The sequence below is a fragment of the Urocampus carinirostris genome, chromosome 14 (assembly GCF_059441175.1).
Source record: "Urocampus carinirostris isolate Australia breed hairy pipefish chromosome 14, RoL_Ucar_1.0, whole genome shotgun sequence".
Lineage (NCBI taxonomy): Eukaryota > Metazoa > Chordata > Actinopteri > Syngnathiformes > Syngnathidae > Urocampus > Urocampus carinirostris.
Genome location: NC_142362.1, coordinates 201,320 through 221,965, shown reverse-complemented (window position 1 = coordinate 221,965; position 20,646 = coordinate 201,320). Strand labels below are relative to the sequence as shown.

At 42.5% G+C, this 20,646-nt stretch overlaps 1 protein-coding gene across 2 annotated transcripts; it reads right to left on the bottom strand.

The window, feature by feature from the left end:
* Positions 1 to 637: 637 nt before the first annotated feature.
* On the bottom strand, positions 638 to 20,469 carry ints6 (integrator complex subunit 6). Of its 2 annotated transcripts, XR_015852668.1 has the most exons (19): positions 19,946 to 20,469; positions 19,800 to 19,877; positions 17,651 to 17,800; positions 13,496 to 13,585; positions 13,231 to 13,414; positions 11,935 to 12,060; positions 11,705 to 11,856; positions 11,474 to 11,626; positions 9,979 to 10,111; positions 9,063 to 9,157; positions 8,885 to 8,995; positions 8,602 to 8,817; positions 8,298 to 8,424; positions 8,073 to 8,215; positions 7,815 to 7,995; positions 6,477 to 6,809; positions 6,315 to 6,408; positions 3,625 to 3,783; positions 638 to 972 (listed from the first exon to the last, which is right to left on the bottom strand). XR_015852668.1 is itself a non-coding variant. In XM_088352662.1 (18 exons), exons 1-18 carry the CDS (start codon positions 20,054 to 20,056, stop codon positions 3,690 to 3,692), a joined length of 2,571 nt encoding a protein of 856 aa, XP_088208788.1. In that variant the 5' UTR covers positions 20,057 to 20,469; the 3' UTR covers positions 638 to 3,689. The 2 variants fall into 2 exon arrangements, 1 of the variants encoding a protein (XP_088208788.1); XM_088352662.1 differs by having other exon boundaries at positions 638 to 3,783.
* Positions 20,470 to 20,646: the final 177 nt, after the last annotated feature.

Genomic DNA, 20,646 nt, shown 5'->3' with positions numbered 1-20,646 from the left:
CAAAACGGAGTACGCGCATTTCCTAAATATTAAGGTTTGACATGAAACATGTTTTTTTATTCAAAGCTTCAAATCTATAGCACTGAAGAGGAGGTCTTTTTGATTATGATCTTGTTCTTCTGCATTTTCAGAGATTTTATGTTGTGGTTCAAATTTTAAATCTGATGTGTGTAAAACGCAAAAATTATTTTGTATTTTACACCTTTGTTAGATCTCAGAATATTTCAATTCAAATTTCATGTGTATTTCAGGGATACCCCGCAACACATATGAAATGACTTATTACTTGATAATTTGGTTTTACCATTATTGATAATATCGTCTGAGGAGCCGTTTGGGAGCCGGAAGAGACGGCTTTCTATATAGAGCCGTCCTCTTAGGTGTGACCAGTAGGGGGTGGTGGCGCTTCACATGACAACGCCTTCACGACTGAGAGCCTGCAGGTCAGAGTCATTTTTTGAAAAATTGGCCGCAAGTTGTCGCGTCGGAGTGCCAAGAAACGCGGCCACGGCGACAAATTCAAGCTTTTTCAAGCACTTCACCCAAAACGCAAGCATTTTCTGGACACGTTTTCAAGGATTTAAAGAGGGGAAATGATTTCCTCCCCATCCGAGAACAAACTCAATCAACACGGCCGTCTTTTCTCAAGACTTTATTAAGACGGTGGCCATTCACAGTGTAAAATAGACTTTTGAATTCAAGGAAATATTTACAAAAAAAGGCTGTTAGCAGTTTTCATCATCTTTTAAATAGGACTCTAAAGTTATGTACAGTTTTACAGTGTATTCAAAATACTCTTTTGGTAGCCTGCTCACAAGAAAGAAAAAGGAACACACCTAGGGCAGATTTTGGTCCCTGTTGGAAAGCGAGTGAGGATTTTTTACGTCAACCCAATGGAGATTTGTTTGCCGATATTGGAAAATGCCTCGACGATTCATCCCGCTGTAAGAAATTGCGCACTTCCTGCACTTTCTAGATTACAGAGCAGAGAAAATGACGTCAGATGGGTTTTTTTTTCAATGACATTAAAGGGACAGCGTGTAAAGATTTTTTTCTTTTAAAAAGTAATGAAGAAAGGGTTTGTTTTTCTGAGGGGTACCCTTAGCGGCAAAACGGCCAACAAATATGTCCGCACCCTATAGGTGAGCCACATAATATGTTAACTGCAGATTTCTCAATCTACAATTATTCAAAGAAAAACCATAATCTTATTTAACGGTTCATGTATTTTTGCGTATGAATCAAATCAATCGTTTTCTTTTAACTGAAGCATGTTTTTTTTCAACACTAGGGGTCACCAATAATACACACTGTCCCTTTAAACAAGCCTCCAAATGTACTCAAGTGCATGCGAGTTTAAGATTCAATGTCACTTCCTGAGCTTTTTTTTTTCTTTTCTTCCCCCTTCTGATCAACTGCAGTCTCTTCCCGTCCATTTTGTTTGTTTCCGCTCGCTGAGCGGAACAGAACTCTGTCGCGGAATCCGTCAGCTGTCATATTCGCCAGCCAACCGGCAGTCACTTGTACAGCGCCTTGCAAAAGTATTGGCCACTCTTCCATCACGGGCACTTTTATCCTCTCTCCGTTTTGATATTATTGCTCTCATCTTTGTATCCCCATCCCACTCGGAACTTTTTTTCAACTTGATCCCGGGACTGGCCCGCTGCGTTCTTTGGTCTGTTCTCCAGTGTCTGCTTTCACAGACCCGAGCCCATCGCGCACACAGGTGCCGTTGAACTGATGGTTAACGCCCTCTGTCATGGGAAGTCATTTACGTTGACATTGGGTCACCCCGAAGACATCGGTGAAATTCTGGGATCAAGTTGGCTGAACAGAGAGAATAGGGGGACAATTGTTTCGCAACACCTACTCTTTTGCAATACTTTGGCTAGGCACTGTATTTTTTGCATCCTTTGTCAGTGACTCGAGACGGCCGTTGCCTTCGAGTCGAAAATCACTGGTCACATATATGCCATAGTATCCGGACTCTAAGGTGCTCCTTCCTAAAAACCCAAAATGATTAAGTAGCGTCTAGAATAGCGATGTGAAGTCGCCAGGGGCCGCATTGGTTTCCAAAGAGTTTTTAGTTTTTGTAGTATAACTGTAGTTTTATTTTTGTAGCAGTTTCTGTAGTAGTATTTCTGGCATAATATTTCTCTTATAGCATTTTTATAGAATTACTATCATGGTATTTTGTAGTATTTCTGTAGAATTTTAGTAGTTTGCCAACCCCTGGTCTATTACGTCTTATGATGCTGCATGGATAGGAAACTTTTTTTTTTTTTTTTTAAAGGTTTTTGATGCACCCCTAGTTTTTGTATTTCATGTGCATTCTGGTCCGATGCACCTTATATATGAAAAATATTTCACAGACTATTTTTGAGGGGGCGCCTTATAGTCCGGAAAATACGGTCAATTAACTAGTTGTCCACCCTCTCTACAACCGGTATTCGTAGGGAATAGTCAACCGGGCATCAGTTGCAACAGATAAGTAAACTCTTTTGTCCCGTACTGGTTTTGTCCACGTCCGTGACCTTTTCCCAGTAAAACAGTCAAGTATGGGTTGACCGTTAACTGTCTCAGTTGGCCAACAGTCAATAACTCGTCAGAGCTGATCTATAGTCACCAGTCTGTCGACTACCAGCTTTAAAGTAGAGGTGCAACAACTCATCGATTCATTGCCAACTAAGTGCTCAACAAATTAAACAACAATTGTTTTAGTGTAGAAAATGTTTGGATAGGTTTTGGGTTAAAATATGTCAAAAATCCTCAAAATGAAGGCAGTCATTCATTTCTATTATCTTTCATGATAGAATAACTTTTGTATTTGATGGGAATAGAATGAATGAATGAATAAATCATTAACACTCCATTTTCCAGATTATAAGGCACAACTAAAATCCAAACATTTGCCGGAAACGAGATTGTGCGCCTTACGGGCCGAAAATACGGTCAATAAAATCCGAAACGCATCATGAATACGATGAAACGCTTCTACATACGGCAAGCGGTTATGAACAAATCTAGTTATTATAGTTGTGAAATGAGATTTCCTATTCATGATAAATGAATTTCTTTTCGGATTGTTTTTTAATGCAACCCTGTAGAATTATTATCATCATGCGCCAGTCAGGAGTGTCTTACATAAGAAAGACATAGAAACATTCTAAGGAGGTGCCTAATAGTCAGGAGTGCCTTCAAATGTGCCATTTTATTCCCCTTCTGGGTATTTTGAAATGGAGTTCTGCTTGAGAATAAATGAATTGAAAAATGGATCTGATTGATTAAGTTATCTTGAAAAAAAATGACCAGAATGATAAAATATTGTTGCAACCCTATTTTTGAGGTATCCTATTCCTTCATCCGATCAGTGCACGGCCATTTCAGCGAGTCGACAGTAAGCAAGAGTCTCCGGTTGGCTGGTTGTTCTCGTCAGTCTCGGTTAGGAACATGACCGAGGAGTGTATGGAATTGCGGCGAGTCCGATTTGGAAAAAACCCTCAAAGTGCTGCTTGGATCTAAGAAAAAAGGGTCCGAATTGGCAGGGGGCCGACCTTCTCGGTTTCACAGAAACCACAAGGGTCCAAAAGGTGGAGCTTTTCCGCCTTTTCGGAAAGTACTCACGTCCTCCGGGCTGAACGCAGACGCCTGAAAAGTTTTTTTGTTGGTCAGCAGTGAAGTTGTGGGGGTCAGAGGGCATCCACGTGGTTGAGGTTGTTGGATTTGTTGTGGATCTCCTCCAGCAGATTCTCCAGCTGCTCGATCAGAACGCGTTTTTTGAACCTAAAAGAAAAACAAAACGACGATATCAATTTACAAGCTTCGTTCACCTTTGTCATGGCCTCATTCGAGCACTTTTGAAGGACTTTCCAAGCCAATTCTAGGGACCGGTACAAGAAATCCGGCGGGAATCCTGTATTTTGCAGATCCATAAACAGAGCGACTTTTAATCTCGCGACCGACGAGTTTTAGATCTCGAGTTCGTCGCAAATATATTTGTGGATATGAACATAAAATGACGGTGACTTACATTTTCAGTTGCACAGAATTTTCCCCATCATCATTTACCGCCTTCATTTTTTTTTTGCATGGCCCTTAATTGATGCGTCATAACGCCTTGATGGGTGTAGCATGCACCTGCCTTCTTGGGAACGACCTGAAGGGGGCGATGACACCATGCAAACTAATTACAGCTAGTGAAGGGGAAATGCAAAGGCACCACAGAGCAGCGCCTGCGTCATTTTTAACCCCTTCGCGTTAGGGCGGCCCACCGGCGGGCCTTCAGCCTCTTGAGAAGCACTGAGATGTCCACCAGTCACTGAAAATAAAACTTATTCCTGTGTGTTTCAACTTAGAAATACTATTGTTTGTAGCACTTACAGTGATGATTTCAGTTGAGTCTTAACTTTCAAAAGAAACTAAAATAACCCAGATTTAAGAAACTGTTCGACGACCGCATTCAATTTACTTTGAGTACACATCTTGGATTGGAATTTGAGGGGAGTTTTACAGAATGGTTTAGGGGTTAAGCACACGAGTTGGGAATCATTTCAAGTATTAACAAACATATTGCCCAAATTTCAAGCGTTTCTTAATCTTAGAAAAGACAACATTAAAATTCAAGCATAGTCAAGGATTTCAAGCACCCGTACGAGCCCTGAATTGAACTTTGAAAGATTCCGCATTCAAGCGGTGCGGTTGCATAAGCGTGCACACCCTCTTGTAATTGGGCTGTGGCTGAAGTGCAGCAATGAAATTCCAACTTTAGAAGCAGCCAGTAGACGTGGGAATCGTTTAGTACCTCACCTACCATACGATTCAAATTCAGGGTGTACGAAGCATCACCAATCAAATGTGTTTCGTCAAAATAAAACAAAACTACCAAACTAAAAAGTGTCAACAGTTTAAAGGCAATAGGAGTCACTTTTTCAAGGCCAATGACGTTGCAAAGAAATTGTAATCAACACTATGCTGCTAACAAACTGCATTTGACCGCTAGATGGCAGCGTGTCCCCCACAAATACCAAGCACTGAATAGTTTTCTGTGATCCGTCAATACGACTTAAGGGATCCAGCATATGATCACGATTGATGTCATGAGCAGCCCTAGCCTAATTAATGCAAACTGCAAACTCACAAAATAGGTCACAAACACGAATGAAATAAGATAATGATCAGATTAGGATTTTTTTCCATCCGTCGTTACAGTAAAGGGACCCATTTTTAAGACAAAAGTGTTTCTTCAACCTAAAAAGAAACGGCACATCATACCTGCTGCAAGTGTCCAGCAGACCGGCCTAACGCACCATAAATACCGTCAACATTGTCCATAAAAAAAGTCCATTGCTCAATATTTCATCAACGTGTACTGTTGAGTGCGATCGTACATGCCTAGTTCTTTTTTTAAAGTAAAATAAAATCAGGTATCAATCGCCTACCTGAGCGTGCACACTTCCAGAAGAAGCAGCTAAGTTTGTGGTTGACAAAAAGAGGAAAATACAGTCTTGACCGGAAATAACCCGGATCTACCTGCAGTAGAGGTTGCAGGTTCGATTCCCAGCTCCTCCGTGTTACATGTCGAAGCGTCCTTGGGCAAGACACTGAATCCCTAATGCCCCCAATAAGCAGGTCGGCGCCTTGCATGGCTGCTATTGGTGTGTGAGTGTGTGTGTGTGTGAATGGGTAAGTGTGAAGCACATTGTAAAGCGCTTTGGGAGGTCTTCAGTGACTTGAAAAGCGCTAGATTAATGCAGACCATTTACCGTTTAGACTCGATCCGCTTTTCTGTGGTCGACATTTGAGAAAGCGCACCTCTTCTGCATATTTGAGTTTGAATGACGAGCTGTTTGTTGACATAGGCCGGTTTCAGGTATCCAGGTGGAAACAATTCCGATTCCTAGTTCCAGCTTACTTACAAACGTACGTTTAAAGGGAAAGTGTGTCATTTGACTTGCTTCCTAGTGGTTCAAAAAAAAAAAATCATTCGGTAAAATAACAGTCACATGGATTTGAATACTAGGCAAAAATACATGAACCGTCATACCAGTGTTCATTTTTATAAAAAGAAATAGGTATAGAGGTTGCCATCATGTTCGTCTGGAATCTTGCTCTAACACTGTGCTTTGTGGCACTGGTTTTAGTTTGCATGAGACAACAGTGCCATCGAGGGGCATTACGTTTTTTTCGCCCGTCCTATTTTACCATTTTTAAGCGTAGACATTTATGAATCTATTCAGATTTGCACACGTCCAAGAATCCGATAGTTCCTCCTCCCCTAGCAGCCATATCGTTAAATCAAATGAGAAAAAATGTACCTGGCTGCCTCCTTGATAATGTTTTGCAGAAAGAAGAGCCGAGTGTCCAGTGTGCCTTGGATCTGTTTCAGCAAGTAGAAGATCTTCTCATAATCTGGAAAGAATACAGACGTTACGACGAAGAAATGAAGACGGAAGGACAACGCCCGTCGGGTCGCCTACGTCTTCCGGGTTTGCGGATTTCCTTGGTAATGAGCCCCCTGAGCTCGTTGTTGACTTTGGCGGTCTCGCTGTTGATGTGCTTCTTGAGAGCGGCGGGGGACAGGTAGCGGGGAGGACGTTCCCCCGATAAGATCACTTCCGAGACGGCCTCCTCCCCGCTTTGCTCGGACGTCGGACCGTTCTCGTCCTGGTCGCGGGGCGGGTCGGAATGGTTTTCCTGAGGTTGGTCGGGGCCCAAATCCTCAGAGTCTGTGATGGGGTCCGGCGGGCTGCAGTGGTTCTCGTTGAGGTGGTTGATGAGCAATTCTGGTTCGCCGTCACTCTCGTCCACTTCTGGACAGATGTCGACATGAAAATTATAAATGATAACACAGGGGGGTCAGGAACCTATAGCTTCACAAACCATATATGGCTCTTTAGATGAATATATATATGGATCGAAGATAAAAGAGAAGTTGCACTTTTATTTAATGTTCCGTTACGATACGAACGTCCAGATAGCACTGACTGCCTATAGGGTTCAGTCCAGTACAGATAGGACACAGTTTTAACTGCAGTTTACATTCAAGGCGTCACACCAACAGACCCCGTTCTGGCAGCAAACCGCAATATAATCTTGTAGATGCTAGCTCATGAAACAATCTATGTTCAATGTTGAGATACTTTATGAGAAATAGCCACAGAACAAACCTAAAATACCCAAAAGCTCTAGCAAAGCACCTAGAGCAATTTGATTGGGTGAGCGGAGGAAATGGGTAGAGTAATACACAGGGCGTGCGCACTTTTCCTCGCCCAGTTGGTATCCTCGTTTGCAGTATTTTGTGACATTTATACAAAGGAACTTTGCTTGCACCTTATTTTGGAATCAATATTTAGGACAAAACTGAGCTTCAACACTCTTAAGTAACTGTGGGAGGCAGACCAATTTTAAGTGGTATATTTTATATTGATATGCGACAAAGGCTCTGGCATTATGATTTTGTAGATTTGATCCAAACATTGACTGGAACACAGTGAAGTAAAATGTGCTGAAGAATTAGCTTTTGTCTTAAGAGTGGGTTTGACGGTTATGTTGAATTTTGGTTAAAAACATATGGTGTGGCTCCCTCTCTCTCTCAAAAAAAATAATCAAAATACTTTTTGCTTTAATGACTTTTAGGTCAAAAAGGTTCCTGACCCCCGGTTCAACAGGTGCTGTCAAGCAGATGAAAGTTTCCTTTTTCTCGGTTAACTACATTAATTGGAAAAATAAAAATTGTAAAAACGAAAGTCCTCTTTTATGGCGTCTTATTTTGCCTCTCGTTTCATCCAGTATTAGCACAGCCATCGGGATCTGACCTGAAGGTCTGGGACTGGCTGCAGGAGAAATGGGGGGCGTGTAGGCCCGGCCTAGTCGCAGCAGGGGAGACATGCAGCGCCTCCTCTTAGGTCCGCCACCCGTCATATTGTTGTCTGCCGGCCTCTTGCCTTTGTTCTGAGGGCTCGTCACAAACTCGTCGGCTTCGTCAATCATCATGCCCTGAAAGAGGAAAAAAATGAAAAACGGTAATTCTAAATTTGAATGTAGGAGGGGCGCTAGGTTTCCATGACCAGAACCTTCTTATCCAGCTTGAAAGGGTTGCCGAAGGTGTGAAGGCGCTTGGGCTGTTCTGGGTCTGCGTCCCGAAGGGGCTGGGGAGCGGCTTTCAGGAAGTCCTGATAGTTACCCATCTGAGCAATGGGGACGCTGTGGAGCTGATCTGTGAGGGAAATTGCATATCAACGTCACTTATAGTGTATCTTATTCCAATCTGATTCACATGTAAGATTCATATCTTGTACCTGCGTCGTAGCCTCGCAGGGTGCATACGGTGGTGTTGAGAAGGTTCCTCCTCATGCGGCTGAGCTGGTCCAGCAAGTGACTGCGAGGAATGTCGTAAGGGTTCCGAAAACTCTGAGGCTTCAGGCCCTGAGGATGACGTGCAAAATGATCGACAATTCCAATAAATACTTGCTCTCATGCGGGGGACACCAACTTGGTGCTTGAGCAAACTGCGGACCGCTCATGAAAATGGCTCTCCAAACGACAACAGTTGAATCGAGTGGAATCAATGATTCGATCTGAAGGAGCTAAACCAGAACTCACCTTGTTGAGATGCGCAAGGTGGAAGCCTTGGAACTCTTTGGAGTTGAGCTCCAGGGTCGGGGCCGGGGCATCGCCCGAGACACTCTGAAGCTGTTGGATGAAGTCCCTGCGCTGGGCGAGCGAGATCCCACCGCCCCTCCACCGTACCTTGATGCCAGACTCGGGTAATGCCTTTTTACCGATGGAGGCGATCAGGCGGTCGTACTCCATTTTAGTCTGAAAGGAAACGGAGTAGAATGAAGCAGAAACCCCGGAAAATGGCACGGTTTTGTTCAAGTCCAACCTGCTGGCTTAGCTTCTTGAGGTAGGAGACAACGCTGTAGCTAAGGCCGTACTCCATGTTGTCCGCCAAAAGGTTGGGAGCTCCCATTATCCTCAACGCCTTCTTCAAGGACTGCAGAGACGGGAAGAATAATGTAACAAAACACAAAGAAATCGCCAGAAATGTAGTTTATGGGTACCCCAATGTAGTACGGAGGCATGGTCTTCAGGTAGTTCTCGAAGGACTGCCGCCACTTAAGGGTGGGCTTGAACTTGTGCACTTTGATGAGGTCATCTACAGAAACAAAACAATTGGTGTCTATGCCCGACTTTTTACACTAGGTTGTGTTTTTTTAGCATCTCTTTCCATTTTGGTTACTTTCTGGCCATCTCATCATTTTCATGTCCTTGTTGTTTTTCCTACTTTCTCTGTAATCTTATAAAACGGTTCCTACGCCTGAAAGCAAGTTAAATTCAAGACTTTCAAAGACTTAATGCCTTTTGAAATCAAATTTAAGAACAAGTACAACAAAAAATGACCCACAATAAAAACAAACAAAAACATAGCTCTGTCCAAAGTCTTAGACATAGAAAACAATAAATAAAATGGATGTTTACAGTACATCAAGGATCTTCAGTCACAACAGTCAGGTAGTTCCATAGAACATCTGCTACATTGATGAGCAGTTCTATCACGGATCATCAAAAAAAGTGACTTTTACACTAATTTTTTTTTAGTTCAAACAAATATACATCTTATTAATGTGTTCACATATTTAAGACTTTTGAAACTTGGTTTTAAGACATTTAATGCAAATGATGGCCTTATTTTTAGAATAATGGATTAAATGCTTTTTAAGCCTTTTTAAGGATCTGCAGGAACCTGTAACATTGTATCTGTTTCATATGGCCTTTTTTTTGCCTGTATGCTTTTCGCTCCATTTACAGGCAGAATGTATTTTTCTATTTCTGTTTAGCACAGAATCTCTTTTGTCACTTTTACACTGCACTTTCCTATCCTCTTTTTAGTTTGTTTTGTCTTCCACGGTTTGTGGTTCCTTTCTTGCCATTTAAGGAAGTAAACAGAAAAGAGATCAAACCAAGAGAAAGACTTACCTAAAAGAGGCAGAAGAACGGGGTAGTTGTAGGGCATGACAAAGAGGTTGACGCAGTTGAGCGCTGTGCTAGCCTTCAGGTAGCCAAAGGGCTGGCCTAAGTCACTGTATTTGGCACTGTTGCACACAAACACCTGAAACAATTTACAAAGACATTTCACTGATTTCATCACCGAAGTCAAAAAATAGTGAGCATTACAATGAGAATGTGGCTGTTACTTCAGCACATCTGTGTTCAAAATCCTCCAGTAAAGTGTTCGTGACTTCAGAGCTGTATATGTCACTGAGTGTTTATGACCGAGTCATTATGATGATTGTCAGCAAGAGATAAGATTGGCTCGCTGTTAACTGCCTGAGATGCTAGCTCATCTACATGTTCAAAAACTCCAGTCGTGTGAGGTCATGTCAAGTCATGTTTATTTGTGAGGCCCTTAATCACAAAGAGTCTCAAAGGGCTGCACAGACCACAGACTAATATAACACCATGCCCTTGCTTAATTGCTGTTGAGATTGTCATGATTGTTTTCTGTTTTTAGTGTCAATAAATTTGTTCAAACCAAAAACCATCTAAAACCTACACGAAGGCAAGGAAAAACTCAAAAACCTCAACATGAAGAAAATGAAGAAACCTTGAGAAGGGACCGCACATGAGGTCATCCCCCTTCCAGGTTGACCAGGCTGCAATAGATGCTCCAGTAACAAATAATAATATTGTCAACATAAAATATAGGTTATCCATATGCTATAGAATAGAAGTGTGTTTTAAGCCTAGATTTAAACAGTTCCACTGAGGTTGCAAATCGAATCTCAGGGGGAAAAGCATTCCACAGGACCGGGGCCCGAATGGAGAACGCTCTCGAACCTGCGGATCTCCTCCTGGCTCTTGGGATCACCGCGTGTCTAGGAAAAGTACGAGGCATCCATTCTTTCCCGTTTGTTCCATCATGGGATTGATATCAAGTTCATCATCAGCTGGGTGTGAAGTTATGGCAACTTTGATCCTACTCGACTACCGACTTATTACAGGAGAGTTGCCTTTTCTTCAAAAGAGTGCCACGAATCTTTGAAGTGGAAATTTGATTCATTCCACTGATGGTGCCATAAACACGGCACTTCACACTGCGCTAAGCCATCTGGGACACCGAGAGGGGCTACGTCAGGATGATTTTCAGCTCGGTGTTCCAACCCCATTATCCCGGATATTCCCAGGCTCTCCCCTTCCCCATCTGCCACTGCATTATGGACTTTCTCTCAAACCGCCGACAGTCTGTGAATATCAGCCACCGCATCTCTTCCACCCAAACGATGAGCACCAGTTCCCCCAAAGATGTGTGCTGAACCCTTTTACTGCACTTACAAATCTGGCCAGTCTACAAGTTCTACCTAATGTGTGTGTAGATATATAATAATTTTTTAAAATATTACTGTATACGTGTTTTTCCTGGAGTGTAATCAATGACAATAAAGACAATTGTAATTCTCGCTCGCTACAATACCTGCCAGCAGGTGTGCGGAGACTTCCTCTCAAGTATGTACTGGGTAAGTGGCGATGGCTCCAACTCATACTTATCGAAGGGAACCTTGTCAATCACCATGGGTTCAGAATCCAGGCAGGAGAAGCGGATGTGTGGGTGTGCAGAGCGAGGGGGCTGGGCACCAATGTAAAATGAATTCAACATCACACGGACGGCCATCAGAGTTTCTAACCGGGGAAGAGTTTTTCTTACCAGGGTCGGAGAGTTCTGGTCCGGCCAGAAGGCCTCGGGTACAGGCCAGTGTCCGATGGGAACGCCCGTTTTGGGATTAGGGCGGACATAGATGAGCTTGTGGCAGCAATGCCAGGGCTGTGGGCCGGGCTTAAGTGCCTCGGGTGGAGCATCTGGAAACGCCCCCAACATATCAAACACCCGATTTTAAATTGAAATGTTGCATGAGAGGACACCTGAAGGAAACACACCGTCCAACGGGGGAGGGTCGGGTCCAGTCTTCTCAAAATTAATGACCACGCCACTCTGGATCTTCTGGACGAGAGACTCCAGACACTGATTCAACATGCGCTGAGAAAAGACGCTGTATGAGCGACCTGGAAAAAGAAACAGTGACAAGTGACTCATTTCAGGCTATTCTGGTGTATCAGCATAGTAACAATCCAGCCTGGAATTCTTCCTCCCGCTGGCAGCCAGCAGACAAGCGTGCTTTCACAAAATCCTTAGTGCTTGATGCAATTAGATAATTATGGGATGCCAGTTGCTTTCATCACTTTCTGTAAACTTGAGTCTACAAGCGTCGGTAACCTATTGCTCTTTTTATGAGGAAATCAGACTCAAAGATCAAATTTGACTATTGCATATTTATATGTGGCATTATTTGGTTGACTCAATAAATCCTGCCTGGTACACCCGGGACCGAAGGTACACTAAAGCATAAATTGGTTCATTCCAGTATATACAGGACACATGTTCAATTACTGTGCACAGTCATGGCGTCACACCAATATACCCCGCTTTGGCGGTACGGCACTAAGAAATCCTTCAAATGGAAGCTCATTCTACTATGTATAAGTTCACTGTTGAAATGTTTTGTGATGAAAACCTAGAGATCAAACGGTAAACACCGCAAAACGCCAGCAACGCACTCAGATCGTGGGTGGCACTGCCTTCGCCCTCTAGCTCAATGTAGATATCCTTTTTGTTTTCAGTGTTTTGTGACATTTCTACAAAAGAACTTTGCTTGCACCTTGTTTTGAAATGACGGTCAAAATAACCTTCAACATTCTTAAGTAACTGGGGGAGGGAGACACATTTAAAGTGATATATAACCGGTGTTGTGGAATGCTCTTCCCCCTGAGATCCGAAATGCAACCTCAGTGGAAATGTTTAAATCGAAGCTTAAAACTTACTTCTACTCTATAGCATAAGAATAACCTAAACTGCTTATGTGTAATAACCTGTGAAGCCCTTTGAGACTCTTTGTGATTAAGGGCTATACAAAGAAAAATGACTTGACTTGACTATTGATATGGGACACAGGCTCCGGCATAATTATTTTACAGAGTGAAATCAAGTGTGCTTGAAAAATGAGCTATTGTCTGGAGAGCGGGTTTATTGAATTTGGTCTTAAAATATATGGTGCGTCTCTCCAAAAAAAGGGATCCAAATATCTTTCCTTTCATGGCTCTCTGGGTCAAAAAGTCCCGAGTCCTGGTCTATAAGCACAGAGTAACTGGAAAAACTCCAATTTTAGGTCTACCTACCTCCAGTGACTTCACACATGGGCGTGATGGGCGAGTCGTCGGAAGGGACCCCGCCGAGCGCTTCAGGCTCCACCGAGGCGTGACCGGGGATGCGGAGCACAAGCGCAAACAGACGCTGGTCCCAGCGAAAAGGCTCCTTGGTGAGCTCGCTGCCCGGCAAAGGTGTCGTCAGTGGGAGATGGAGCTGGAACATTCATGAAAACCACGTGGATGCCTTTCAATAAGCCACGATTGTTGACTTTTAATGAATACTACAGACACTGACCTCATCTTGGACACCCCCTGTAGTGGTCAACTTGTTGCCATCAGTAATGGCGATAATGATAGCAGGCTCCAGAAAGAAAGGGTTCCTGCCCTATCGAGACAAGAAAAAACAAGACAGTACATGAAGAATACAGATTTTAACTGCAATGTAGGATCTCTATTTCGGAGACTCGATTTTGTTTATAAATAAGACGATAACCGAGCATTACCTTTTGAGCTATAAAATGACGTTTTGAGGATGGAAAAACCCTGCTAACTATAGCCGATTTGCTAATAGTACCGTATTTTCCGCACTATAAGGCGCACCGGGTTATAGGGCGCACCCCGAAAAAATAGTTTTTGGTCCTATTTTTGACATATATAAGGCGCACCGGATTATAAGGCGCTACAATGGGAACGTCGACAAAACAGTCAGATATATTACCCCTTAACATTCCGAAAGCTTGCAAAAGAAGCAAATACGTGTCGAGAACACGTGCAGATGGGGTGTCCGTACGATGTCACTCAAATGCATCGTTCCATCATTCGGAAGGTTAAAGTCTTGGGATTCAAGAAATGCCAACCATTCCTTAGTTTCTATTTTCTTTTTCGCTCGCAACTTTACTGTGCATATGACAATGAACACTTGGAATCGAGTTTAATTTAAAAATAGACACTGCATTCCATCCATTATCTGCACCGCTTATCACAGAAACATCGAGTTCAGTCTGAAACAGGATACAGGGATAATATATAGCCGGAGTAGCTCACCGAAGTCGTGTTCATAATAATGTGCAGCCAATGTCCTCTTATATCCGTGAGTGTAGTAAATCCAGGAGAATAAAATATTTACAAATACAGTATAGTAAAAAATGCTTTCTGTATGCCATCAACCACGCGCTACACACATTCATCTTTTTCGGCCAATTGCAGGCTTTGTTTTGCCGTTTAAGCCAATGCCAGCCTGTAAATGATAAAAAGGATCTGCCTCTTGACCTCCGAATAACTTTAGCCAATACTGATCGATTCAAATGATGATTGACACATTGGTTAGCCAATGAAACGCCGGTAAATAAATCCCAGCATACACCGCGGACTACTTGGCGTTCGGGGGAAAATCGAGTCGGCGGCTGCAAGTTAGTTGGAAGACTTTGCGACTTAATGTTGACCCATAAATAAGGAGCACTGTATTATAAGGCGCATGTTCAGCTTTTGAAAAAAATAAAGGCTTTTAGGTGGGCCTTGTAGTGCGGAAATTACGGTAGTTATATTTGAAGGTTTCAGTACTCTCACAGGCAGCTGATACGGTAACATCTGCCCTCTACTGGCCATTTTACAATCAGAGACTAAAGATTTTTAATTGTTTAAATTACATTCGTCTTCATTGTCATTGATAACAAGTACCGTATTTCCCGGAATATAAATGGCAGATATTTTTCCAGTTTGGTTGGGGGTGCGACTTATACGCCTGTGAGACTTCTATGTGAAATTTTTAACACCGCTTCGTAATCTGAAATATTTTTTAGGTAGAGACGCAGTTTGAATGTATATGTGCTAATCTGTTCCTAGATCCTTTGTACAGTATGGTATATTTTTGAATAAATCGTAAAAGAGCATCAGAACATGAAACAAATACTGGTCTAGTCAGACCAGGAATCCAACAAGGATCTGATTCTTCATCGAGCTTCATATCAAGGTTGCGGTAGGAATTGGATTATTCCTTTGGTCTTTAGTGTTGAGTACTAAATTAAGAATCAACATCCCCATGGATTTGGGACACCCTTAATTGGAGAACATCTAAGTTGTGTTTATTTTTGCTTATTTACTGAACCCTCTTGTCATTCATCTGAATTATATTAGTGTGATAACAGTCTGGAGTCTGTGCAGCCCTTTGAGACTTCTTGTGATTAAGGGCTATACAAATAAACTAACATTTATTTGTATAGGTGCTATACAAATAAATTTGTCTATAATACTGTTCTAAATCACAAGTCTCAAAGAGCTCCACAAAACAACATGATAAAAATTGTTCTTGAAAGGATCAACCAAAAGCTAAAATAAAGTGAAAATACCAAAGAATAAAATTCATGAAAATGAGCAAAATTATTAGATATGGCAGTTTAAAAAAATAGAATGAAAATACTGTATTGACTGACTTGCTTTTGTAGTCACAAAACAATAAAAATGAACTAAATTGCTAAAGGTATTGGTCATGTTTTAATTGTTTGGCGGCAGTAGCTCAGGAGGTAGAGCGATCGTTTTAGGATTAAGGGATCCCAGTTCGAATCCCGGCTTGTCCGTGTTACTTGTCGAAGTGTCCTTGGGTAAGACATTGAACCCCCAATTACCCCCAATAAGCAGGTTAGCGCCTTACATGGCTGCACAGATCACGGCCGCTATTGGGAAATGTGAAGCACAATGTAAAGCGCTTTGGGAAGTCATTGACTTGAAAAGCGCTATATAAATGCAGATCATTTCATTTCATTTCATTTCATTTAGTATATGATGTTTTTTGGGCAACTGCCACGCTGGATAAGGGACCCTTTTAATCAGTTTCTCCATTCTCTCTCCGGGCTAACAGCTAGGCTAAAGGCTAACCCCTCTAACATCCATTTTGCTCTCCAACGTTCGCTCTCTGGACAATAAACTGGACCATTTAACAACTGGAAGTGGCATCGAACCGCGAGATGACGAACTGCTGCGCTAAAATTCTGACGAAGACATGGTTAATCTTATCTATCCCGGCTGACGTTCAAAGAACCTGTGCGGGTCAGATGTATCGACATTTTGTTCTGTATACACGTGTACACGAATGACAATAAAGTAAATCTGAATCTCATTAGCCGTACCGCTTATCCTCATTAGGGTCGCAGGGGGCTGGAGCCCATCCCAGCCATCTCCAGGCAGTGGGCAGGGGACACCCTGAACTGGTTGCCAGCCAATCGCAGGGCACACAGGGACAGACAACTTATTCGCTCATTCACACCTAGGGACAATTTGGACCGGCCAATTCACCTGAAATGCATGTTTTTGGAATGTGGGAGGAAACCGGAGTGCCCGGAGGAAACCCACGCAAGCACGGGGAGAACATACAAACTCCGCACAGGAAGTCTGGAGCTGGATTTGAACCCACGACAGGTTCCCATGACATGAACTGTGCCGCACAAGCGCTAACCACTGCCCTGCCGTGCTGCCCATTCTCTTCCTTTGTCATCTAAATACAAAACAAAAAAGGAGAGCAGTTTCAAGTAATAATCGCAGTGCTCACCACTTGATGGCAGGCTTATAGTTAGAACGAGTGCAGTCTAAAAGCCCACCTCGAGTATGATATTGACTTACATTGAAAAGGTTCACAAGTGGTATACGAATCGTTTTGCACTGTTGCTAGGTAACAGGTCTTTTGGCTTGCTAATACAATAAAGTACACGGTGGTAATTACGGATGATCGCAATCGCTCCTTTGGTACTAATGAGGTTGGAATTATATCCTCTCTCCTTTCTTTATTGCCTGGAAACCAGAACTATGTTGAAGGCGGTCTTTAACAACTTTACACTGCCTATATGAACATTCTTTGTCAAAGTAACAGATATTTTTAACTAAAGGGTAATATTGAGTGCCTCCTCGGGTTATGATTTTTTTTAAAAGAAAAAAAAAAAAAAACATTGATTTGAATAATAGGCAAAAATACATGAACTAACATACCAATGTCCATTTATATAAATGTAAGGTAGATTAGAGATGGGCTCCGCCAGGTTGTATTTGCCCAAGGTTTCTGTACCACCAGGAGGCACCAAATATTATAAAGACACTAATCATGTCAATGATTTCTCACGCCAGTTTGGAATCATGTGTCCAAGTAAATTGCAATAACCCATCACAATTGGTTCACTGTTTACCTCATTGGTGACACCTGTCCTACATAACTTTATGCAAGGTTAATTTGATATTTATGTTTTGATACAATTGCCGTTCTATTGTTGGTGTGGTTTTTACCCCTACTCGTTTAAGAAAACAACACTTGCATATCGCCTCAAACAGAGAAGATGGGGCCGGGGTTAGGTAAATATATGACTTGAGTGTATTTGTCACAGTCTGTGGGTGGTTGATGCTTGAGAAGACTGGAGTCGGAGGTGGGCAGGGGTGAGTTTGTGTTTTAGGACTTGGGAGCGCCTCCTACCTGCCCATAGTTGTCAATGCCAGTCACTAATCTATTGAGGTTAAGCAGGTCAAAAGCCGTCCTCAGTGACTGGCCTACACTGGTTAGTCCGGTGGCTTGCAGGTTTCTTAGCTCCGTCATGAAAGTGGCGTGGCTTTCTTTCCATCCCGCCTTCACAAAAGACAAAAAGCACACGCGTCAGATTCACGCCATCTTCATACAGACTTCCGACAACAGCCTGGCAACATTTTCTTGCTTCAAACCTTCCTGCAACGATGCGCTCGTGATATCGGATGACATTAGTGGTTTTAATCAGATCTACTACTGCAGTTTTGTGTAACGGTCTGGTTTTTTTTTTTCAATATGCAAGACAACAACGTAGCGTTTGTCTGAAATCAATGTCTGAAAATGTAGAAAAAAAAAAGTTGTGGTTGTACGAGCAATATTACTAATGAATGGTTAGTGATGAACACCTCTAAAATTCTGCCAATCAATTGGCACCGATTCCCTTCATTTTAGGGATCATCTCATACAAAAGAAAACAATCTTTTCCACCAATATCTACAGTTGGTCATTGTTTTCTGCAGAATTAAATGGAGTTCGAATTTTTATTGGAGGGAATTATTTCATGTGCCCATAAAAAAAAAATCAACTGCTTTGCTGATTTTGTGACATATTAACTCAGGAGAAAGTCAGTGGTGCATAATGATTAAAGATTTGAGTTAAAGATCGACGATTGTGTCAAAAATTGTGATTCACTAATATTGGTAGGCTTTAGAGAGAAAAGTATTTTCAGTAGTGGTCTTCCAGTAGTATTGCTGGCACTAGTCATGGCAATATGTCAGCAACAGCAGTAATCTTTCTGCAGTAGTAATAGATGTGACATTATTCAAGTAGTGTTATTACTACTGAGAAGTAGTATTGTTGGGATCATGTTGGAAACTGAGTGTATTTGATGCAGCATTGGTTAGTAAAGGTTGGAGTAATTAGTAGTACTACTAGGGATCGTGATAAACTTACTTGTGTAGAGGCGTTATTAAAAAAGTAATTATATAGTTATAATAAGTAGCCATGGGATTAAAATGAGGATAATAGGAAAATATTAAGTACCTAGTTTTTGGTGGGAAAACTACCATTACTAGTCGTGGTGATGATGATGGTCAGAGCGGCTGATCGCAGTACCTTTATTAATGTTTGTGTTCTGAGAAGTAATTTTGTGGGATTAGTAGCATAATTTAAGAAGAATGAATGGTAGTGGTGCTTAGTTATTGATGGAAATACAATTACTGGAAGTGGTGGTGATGATGGTCAAAGTTTGTGCTAGTCTCCGAAATGGTAATAGTATTGTTGGGATTAGAGGTAAGATTTTAGGCTATACAACGGCAATCATTACGTTCGGATTCTCGTTGGGCTTCCCTCGCTAATTTTGTAATTTTTTCTATCCAGCCATCATTGTTCTCAGTTTCTTTTTCTTAGTGGAGGATCCGCGTGATAGATTCAGACCCTTTCGCGAAGCCTGAGAGGTTTCCCTCCGGGCGCCATTCCTCAGATCAAGTTAATTGGTCAGGCTCTAATAGTCGGCCTGGATTTTATATAAGTCTGATCTTGCATCTAGTCAGGCTCATGCAGTAAAATTGGAAGCTGTGGGACTTATTATTTTCACTAATATGGCATCCATTGTTTGTACTATTCATTTTAGTGTTGTGAAAAACATACTACAAGAGGTGTTAGTAATAAAACTATGAATGGGATCATGTCGTGCAATTAGTAATTGGGGGATTATTAGCAGAATTGGAGGGCTTGGTAGAGTAGTGCTTAGCTATTGGCAGGAATCGGACTATTAGTAGTACTTGAGGTGATGACGGTGGTTGATGGCAATATCCATTTAGTGCCGATAGTAGTAAAAGCACTATAGTAGTAGAATTGTGTGAGTTGTCCCCCTCCCTATCACGAGGATGTGTTTGTAAAATATAACTCCCAGAATTCCTCGCAGCTCTGTACAAAATGTCGGCCATGTTTTAAAGGGGGCATGGACGTAGAGCTTCCTCCCGAATTGAGGACTCTTGTTTTTTCTAATTTTCCTTCTTCCCGGGAGCTTTGGTGAACACTTGAGGAAGGGAGGAGGGGGACGCACTCATCACCACCATCCCGAGCAGAACATGAACTCTACCTTGATCCCGAACGGAATGTCTTCATAATTTACCAACATGTACCGGTCCCCTCGGCTTGCCGGATCTCTCCCCCGGAGCTGTGAAGATAGTAAAGACCATTTAGAGCTAAGAGTTGGCCCTCCTTTCGTCCCCGCTAGTACAGTACCTTCATAAAAGTCTCAACAGCGCCTTTTGCTATGTCCAGATAGGTTGTGCCCAGATGGCTGCGCTGGTTCATGGACGCGGACGTGTCTACCAGGAAAAGTAAAACGGGCATTTTGTGGTGCTAACAAGGCGTGCGGCATGGACTCTGTTGACAGTACATCACTAAAAAGAGCAAGCCCCGACAAAAAAGAAAAAGAAAAGAAGAAAAATCCAAAAAAATCTTTTGTTCGCTGCTTTGCCGCCCCCGTGTCACCTCCTCGGCTGGCTAGCTAGCTAGCTGCTAACTAGCTAGCCGGCTAACTGTCTGTCTCCACACATTCTTTCTAGCCAACAAAAAAAAGTGTCAGAAGAGTGAGTGGCGTGACCCCCCGGCGGGCAAAAGCAGTTGAAAACCTCCCACCCTAGGGCGAGCCCATGGATACAGGGTATTTGTTGTTCACTTGGACAATCTTTTGCCAATTGTCCCAAGTTTCATAGCAACAAAGTTGTCCGTCACATTGGCTGCCTGCTTCTGCCTCCACTGAATGTGCTCAGACGCTTCTGGCAATTTTACTGGCAGCTTGCTTGCTAGGCTCCGCCCTCCTTACATCACGTGCATCGATATCGCGCTACGATTGGTGTTTTAGACGTGGCCAATTACCATATCCAAATTTGGACTCTTCGAGATCGCATTCTGCGCATGCGCAATGGGGAAAGCACTAC

What these genes read in the sequence shown, in the direction of transcription:
- ints6 (XM_088352662.1), bottom strand. Translation starts at nt 20,056, where the DNA reads ATGCCCGTTTTACTTTTCCTGGTAGACACGTCCGCGTCCATGAACCAG. An exon ending in ACCAGAACTCTCCGACCCTG is followed by an intron (nt 11,627 to 11,704) that starts GTAAGAAAAACT and finishes ATTGGTGCCCAG; the next exon opens with CCCCCTCGCTCTGCACACCC. An exon ending in CTTTCAAGCTGGATAAGAAG is followed by an intron (nt 7,996 to 8,072) that starts GTTCTGGTCATG and finishes TTCCTCTTTCAG; the next exon opens with GGCATGATGATTGACGAAGC.